The sequence below is a fragment of the Leopardus geoffroyi genome, chromosome B2, assembly GCF_018350155.1.
Source record: "Leopardus geoffroyi isolate Oge1 chromosome B2, O.geoffroyi_Oge1_pat1.0, whole genome shotgun sequence".
In the NCBI taxonomy this organism is placed as follows: domain Eukaryota; kingdom Metazoa; phylum Chordata; class Mammalia; order Carnivora; family Felidae; genus Leopardus; species Leopardus geoffroyi.
Window position 1 is genome coordinate 95140730 of NC_059332.1, and position 7667 is coordinate 95148396.

The 7667-nt window shown below is 48.2% G+C and overlaps 1 protein-coding gene across 1 annotated transcript in view; it reads right to left on the bottom strand.

Annotated features, from left to right (window-relative positions):
* Positions 1-6797, bottom strand: part of LOC123608789 (prolyl endopeptidase) — a 120247-nt gene extending 113450 nt beyond the window's left edge. The window contains exons 1-2 of the mRNA XM_045499172.1: positions 6448-6797; positions 746-820 (exon numbers count right to left, since the gene is read on the bottom strand). Of these exons, the coding sequence (XP_045355128.1) occupies positions 746-820; positions 6448-6492 (120 nt within the window). The 5' untranslated portion in view covers positions 6493-6797. The remainder of the gene's footprint in view (positions 1-745; positions 821-6447) is intronic.
* Positions 6798-7667: the final 870 nt, after the last annotated feature.

A 7667-nucleotide genomic window follows, 5' to 3' on the forward strand; every position in this document is an offset into this window, starting at 1 on the left:
GGTATTTGTTCAACATACAGTTGACACTTGAACAACATAGGTTTGAACTGTGTGGGTCCACTTGCACATGGACTGTTTACAGTATAGGACTACAAATGTATTTTCTCTTCCTGACGATTTTAATACCCTTTTCTTTTCTCTATCTTAATTTACTGAAACAATACAGCACACACTACTTTTAAAAAACGTGTGTGGACTGTTTCTGTTATTGGTGATGCTTCCAGTCACTATTAGTAGTTAAGTTTTTGGAGAGTCAAAAGGTGTAGTTGGATTTTCAGCGGTGGGGGGGGGGGGGGGGGGGGGCGGGGAGGGAGGGGGCTTTGACCCCACCCCCACCCCTCCTCCCACACTGTTCAAGGCCCAACTTTATAAGATTTTTTTTTCCTTTGGCAAAAATATTTTAGGCAACGTTTCATTCACATAATTTTTCTCTAAGTTTTCATTTTTACTTGGTAAAATCAGTTTTTTTCTTTCTCATATTTTCCTTTCAAATTCTTGCTTCATCAGTGTTACCATAAACCATAAACAGTATTGCAAACATTTTCTTTTCTCTGGGACAAAAAATGCTTTCATCTTTTTTCCCATGGATCATTTGACAAAAAGTGGTAGCACCAACAGCTATATTCACCATCCCATGGCAGAAAACACAGGAAGGTGCCAGAAAGGAAAAGCCATAGCTACTGAAGTCTAGGGTTTGGGGCAAGGTACTAAGACCACCTTATCTTTAATTATAAGCCCCAATTACCTTTGTCTGCTCGCTGTCTGGATCTTCAAGCCAAGCATAAGGGTCGTAAATTTTATGTCCATGATAATCCTGTACCTGCAAAAGACAAAATGTGGTTTTGGACAATTAGAGTCTAACCCCCAATTAAATTAGTATTTTCTGAATGTAACAGAGGAAAAATAGGATAAGGACAGGCAAAATACTCCAATTGGCTCACTGGCAATGTGTCTGCCCAAATTACCACATGAACCAAAGCTGGCAGGTTCTCAAAGGTGTCAAGCCACCCATCATGAAAAGAATGTTTTAGCTGGAGAAGGAAGAAAGATGAAAGGTCAGAATAGGGAACTGCTCTGTCTGTACAACACAAAACAAAGGCCTGCCGCTGTGCTAAAGAAACTTGAAAATGTGTGGTCAGTGGCAAAGCACGGAATCGCACAATGCACCAGGGATGCAAGAAGGGCATGTTTGTGAAGGAACCACCACGCACGTGCTGATTTGCTTCTTTTCTGTTCTTGCTGAGCTTACTAATGATGAGAAAATCTCCCTGCTATATAAAACATGATTGGTTTTTGTCTTTAAGTCTAAACTGCCAAAAAGCAGGTTACCAACGTGCGGTAGAATGATTCCAGTTGATAGCAGCTTTAAAAAAGCTGACGTAAGTGCAATGAAAGAACATTTCTAAAACTGCAGCCTTTCTTCCCTTTTGTGTATTGTTACAAAATGCTTACAAAAAGAGGCACAGAGGCATCACCCATTCAGACTACCCTGGTATTCGAAGAAAGACAACTGCTTAGTGCATGCAGCAGGGCCCAGCAGAGGGGAAGGCTTCAAGGAGCTCCCGCGGGCGGCTGAGCATCAGAGACACCTTCGAGCTCCTGAAAAGCCCAAATTCCTGGGCCTGGCCTCGGAAACTGACCCACACACTACAGGAGCAGTCGGGAGTCACCGCTCCCCACATGATTATGCCTAAAGAAAATTTCCAAAGGTAAAAATCATCACAAAATCTCTCCATTTCATACTATCCTGATTAATGTCACTGAAAGCATAGGGACATCTCCCCAGTAAATCTCTTCTGAGCAACTCCAACATTCCTGTTACAGTTTCTCATAGGTTTTTGGGAACAAGAATGCCAGGATCTCAGATGAATTTTTAATCTGTCTCCTTGCTTTGTCGATTACATCGAAAGGTAAGGGCTATTCCCTAATAGAGGCAAATAATCTCCCAGAAAAGGAAAATTTGTTGTTTCCCCAGCTGGTCTAAGTTCCAGTGTGGCTGCTGGCCAGTTTAAGAAGGACCTCTTGGTGCCTAAAACCCCAGGCTTTCTGCAAAGGGCCTTCATCTCTCCTTATCTGGTACCAGATGAGAGAACACCTGGAGAAATGCACACCTGGAAGAATGGTCAGTTAAGGCGGAACACTCAGAAACTGTTCTCATTAAACAACTGACAAATACAAGGGACATAAAACCAGACTAGAATCTCTCCTGACAAATCCTCATAAAATCACCAATTTTGAACCCTTAAGAAAACGCTCTCTAAATATTAGCTGATTGTGGGACGCCTGGGTGGCTCAGTCGGTTAAGCGTCTGACTTCAGCTCAGGTCATGATCTCGCTTGGTTTGTGGGTTTGAGCCCTGTGTCAGGCTCTGTGCTGACAGCTCAGAGCCTGGAGCCTGCTTTGGATTCTGTCTCCCGCTCTCTCTGCCCCTCCCCTGCTCACAGTCTCTCTCTTGCTCTCTCAAAAATAAATAAATGTTAAAAAAAAAAAAAAATGTTAGGGGCGCCTGGGTGGCTCAGTCGGTTGAGCATCTGACTTTGGCTCAGGTCATGATCTTGCTCGGTCTGTGGGTTTGAGCCCCAGGTTGGGCTCTCTGCTGACAGCTCAGAGCCTGGAGCCTGCTTCAGATTCTGTGTCTCCTCCTCTCTCTGCCCCTCCCGTGCTCATGCTCTGCCTCTGTCTCTCAATAATAAACAAACGTTAAAAAAAAATTTAAAAAAAATGTTAGCTGACTGTTACCACTCAATGAAAATTTTGTATCTTTTCTTATCTGCAAGTCTTTCACATTTTACACACATTGAAGTGGTTTTAAATATGCTTAAAACAACCTTCTTTTCCTCTGACAATAAGAAAGCAGAAAAATTTAGAGTTGTAAAGGATCTTCCAGTCCAACATTTTTAGGAGCAACAGCAGGCTCAAGATGGCAACGTGCCCAGGGCCATACCGAGTTCAGAACCAGAGCCGGGACTCAAAGCACACTGCCAACAGCTTTTCCCCAAATATTCCTCAGAGGTGACACACCAGACACTTTAAAAATGTTCCTCGATCATGATGTTCCTAAAACTCAGACGTATCCATTAACTTGTCATAAGAAAGCAGAAAAGATTCACAGGAAATCATGTTAGTTTTGCCTAATACTAGATCCAAAGCAACGCACATTCACTCACTATCCACACTATGGTGCCCAGTGTTGTAAAGCAACCTTGTGAGAGGGTGGATGATATTCCTATTTTTCAGATTATGGAATGCAATTCAGAGAGGTTAGCAGGAGAGAGTGAAGGCTGCAGATTTACGGCTCACTTGGAGAGAGCCGTGCCATAGACTTCAGCCATGGTACCTCACTGTGAAGCTATTACCAACTCATTTTCCAGGTGAGGAAACTAAAGCTGGAGAGAGCTAAAGCAACTGTCAAAAGTCAGGTGGCTAATAAACAGTAGAACCCATGACCCTCTTTGAGCTAACCCCAAAGCCTGTGGGGCTTGCTACTGAACTACAACGGGTGTAAACTGGCAGGCCCACACCTGGACCCTAACTCAGAACCTCCCGAACGGTGTGTGTGGTCAGGAAACCGCTCCATCTTCCCAGAACCAGCATTACCATCTGAAGCCAATTAAGGGCAGGTGTTCAGCAGGCATTTTTAAACAGGACAGGAAACTGATTCTCTCCAGGGCAATCCCACAGACAATCCCAGGAGCCTCGTGCCACCACCCTACTCCCCTGCCCCCCCTACATTTTCTTCTACAAGACCGTACCCTACAGATGGGGTGGTCTCGTAGCCATATCCCCTGAACTCAAGTTGGGCAGTACGTGGTTCTCCTTATGATTTAAGTTTGCCAGCCATTCCTCATCTCCCCAAAAGACTTTAAAAATACAGCCCTGATAAGGCACTGTTAGCATTCAATATTTTACTTGTACCATTCAATAGCTCACCTGCTGACTTCAGGATAAACTGCAGAGTCCTACACAAAGTAGGCAGAGCCCATCAAACCTGGCCCCGCTTTTTTTTTCTTTCCACCCCCCACCCAAGCTTATCCACCCATGGATGGTCACAACAGCCTTACTGCCATCCTGCAAACAGTGCAAGTCCACGAACGTCCAGCCCTACATGACTATGATTTATTTTGGTCACACAGCCAGGAATGTCCTTTCTACCTTATCCAACTGGCCAACTTCCAGGCTCAATTCGCATATGATCTCTTCCCCCTGATGGAAATTAATCCCATTCTCCTCTGTGTTCTCCACTCACCCTACACACTCTTCTAACCCCTACAGCAGGCCTGAATTTCCTGACAGCACATGCTGCCAGTACAGACAATGGCATTGCATTGGAAGCATCATGGTTTCCAAGTTTCTGCTCATTAGGGCGGAAATTCACCAAAAACGGCTGTATGCTCCAACCCCACAGGTCAACAGAAGACTGCCTGGTATTCGGCTGAAAATGTTCAAGTGACAGAGAGAGAGCTACAGCAATCTCTAACACCTGCTGGAGAGAGACAAACCCAACCTAGAAAAGAAAGCGACAATTTCAGCCAATGCCTAAATCTAGCCTAAGGTTTTAGTCATCAGGACCCTATCACAGTAAAAAGATACTTACTCCATGTAGGCTATCGGGGCTGGGATAAGTACACCGTGGGATGCACAGAGTAGGGTCCAAGCCAGACCTGAGCTATATTCCCTTGGCCATGAGGCTTAGGGTTTTCGTGAGTTTTCTGATGAGAAGAAACTGTAGAATATCAAAATCTGTGGAACCTTTTGACTTAATTGTTCGTAATCTTTTGGACGTCTTCATAAAAGCCTCACTTAACCCTTTCAAGAATGGCAGGATTTTGATAACCCAAATAGGGAAAAACTAAGCAAGAAGCAATCCCAACTAAAAACACAACTAAAATGACACTTATCAAGTCACACAATCGATAGTTCTTTCTACTTTTAATCTATCCTGAAAACTCAGAGATCCTTAAGAACCGAACTGACATAGTCACAGGTCTTCTGATTACTGAAGTCTGGCACACTGCAGGGCCAGACTGTCACGGGAATAAATGAATGATGATAGTCTTACTGCAAAAGTCAGTCCTAAGCCTTGTGGTTGGTTGGCCAAGCCAGTACTAACATTTCATATATGAGAAAGAAGGCCCATAACAGGTAAGCGATCTGCCCAAAGGCATCCAGCTAGTGAGTGACAAAACCAGCACTAGCACTCAGGTCTTCTTACTTGGTCTGCCCTCTTTTCCATTCCAGCAAGATCACTTTACTCCCATACACAAAGGGAACAACCCTTTGAAACACAGGAATACAGCTTCTTGGGCTGTTAAAGTAAATTTAATAAGCAAGCAGTTGAATAGACTGAGAAAACATGGTTACCAGATGGCCACTGGTCAAAGAAACCATGAATGCATCAGTGCCACTTGGAAGTCTTAATTTAAAACAATATGTCCTTTACTTTAAAGCCTCAGTACCTTTTAACCCAAAGTGAAATGTGCTTTGAAGTACAGACGTTCTGGCATAAATCGGGTCAGAGGAAGCAGAAAAACAACACAACCACCACCACAGATCTATATATACAAAAATTTTTTATTCTGATTCTATTTTAAGTAATCTGAGATATTTGGCTATTCCTCAGAGAATCAAGCCCACATTTGGATTCATTCCAGTTCTTAAGATGCCAAATTGATTTTTACACAAAAAGAGTGTTTGCCCAGATTTCCACCCACTAGATCTCAACAGTTACCCTGAGCTAATCCACAGCTTATGTAAATGATGGCTAACCCTTCCACTAAGCCAAACAAACTCATTCTGAAAAAGGCCATCCCCTCTCCCTTCGAAAGCCCTCCTCTCACCCGCATCAACTCCTTCTCTTGTTTAGGAAAACTTGGATCAGCACTGCAACACGACGGGGTCACCGCTCCACCCTCCCCATTCCACGGTCTTGTGTCTGCAACCCCCGCACCACACGCCCGGTACCTGGCCCGGGGCACGGCAGGCGCTCGAAGCACGTTTTAATACCGAATGAATGAACTTCAAGGATTTTAAATTTGGAAGTTTAAAAAGTTTGCCTTTGTTTTTGAATTTTACATCATCTACATACATCCCCACTTTCTCCTACCACCATATTTAAGCAGGAGCCTCCTCCAGTCAAAAAACAGTGACACGTTCTGTCTTCCCAATCCCGTCAAACGCCCATTCCTACCTGGGTGTCTGCCCTTGACCCCATTGATTTTTAGGAGGCGGCCAAGCGGCGACTGGCCTCGGGCTCTGCCGCCTCTAGGCGGCCAGTGACGGCCACCATGGCCCCCGCGGCTCGGGAGGAGCCCGGCGCCCCCGGCCCGTATCTCGCAAACAAAGGCCGAGGGGGAGGGGAAGGACGCAGGGGGCGAGGGGCTGCGGGGAGAGGGGCCGCGGGCGGCGGCACACGCGGCGCCCGCGGCGGGCGAGGGCTGGGGTACTCACGGCGGTCTCGTCGCGATACACGTCGGGGTACTGGAAGGACAGCATGGCCAGGGGCGGGCGTGGGGCGGCGTGGGGGCGCGGACTGCGGGCGCGAGCCGGCCGGGCTGGCCGCGGGGCGAGGCTGGGGCGCGGGCAGGGGCCGAGCGGGCGGCGGCGGCTGCGGCGGGCGGCTCTCGGCCAGGACTCTCACGACCCGACCGGCGGCAAGCGGCGAGGACGTGCTGGAAGCAGGAAGCAACTGTCGGCGAGGCCGGGAGCCCCTCCCCGGCGGGCGGGCCCAGCGGCGGCTGCGGCGGCAAGAGGGAGCGGGCGGCGCCGTGCGTGCGCCGGGCCGGGCGCACAGCTCCCTCTGCAGGAGCGCCGGCCGCGCCCGCGCCGCCCGGGCACACGGGCCACCCCGCCGAGGCCGCGTCGCAGCCACGCCGGCCCGCCCGCCCCGGGCTACCCGGCCCGGCACCCGCCGGAGACGGACCCGCGCGGGCCGGGGACACCCGCGCGGGGTACACGTCCGGTCTCGCCGGCCGGGGCCACCACGCCTCCGCCCTCCCCTTCCCGAAGTCCCTCGCTGTCAGTGTAGCCATTGCCGAGCTTGAGAGCGAACAGGCGGGTTTGCTTATTAATCGATTCCCCCATCTTCCTGTTCCCGGGTGTGGTGGGGAGGCAGAGAGAGAGACCTTGGCTCTCTCCAGCCTTAAGAGCAGTGGGCTTGAGGTGGCCTAATTTTTACTGGCTGCGACTCTGGACTTGGAAGGGAAGGGATAATGGATCATGATAACCATGAAGGAACCACATCTCCCTTCACTCCAAGTCTCCGGTGGGCACTGGGTGGTGGGGCATCCACATTTTAGAGGTGCGTTGAAGTGTTGGTAGCACAATGGGTAAGCCCTTATCTGAGATTTACCAATGAAGAGAGGACCCAAGTGGGAGCATCGCGGTCTTTTGTTCATCCTGCCAGTTCCTTAATTCTGTTCTTGCCAATGTGTTTGTTTATTGAGCACCTACTGTTGTCCCTGTGGGGGAAACAGTAGTTGACAAGGTGCTTGACCTCAAAGTCATGACATTGTAATAGTTCTAATTCTTTATCCTTAGGTTAGTGATATGTGTTCTGGTCTTGCTTTCTGGACCATCAGGAAGAAGCTTTACAGCCCCAAATCTTCACAGCTGTGGTGTGTGTTCCATGTGTTATGTACTCCTGGCTTCTTAGAAGTCATGGGAGGATG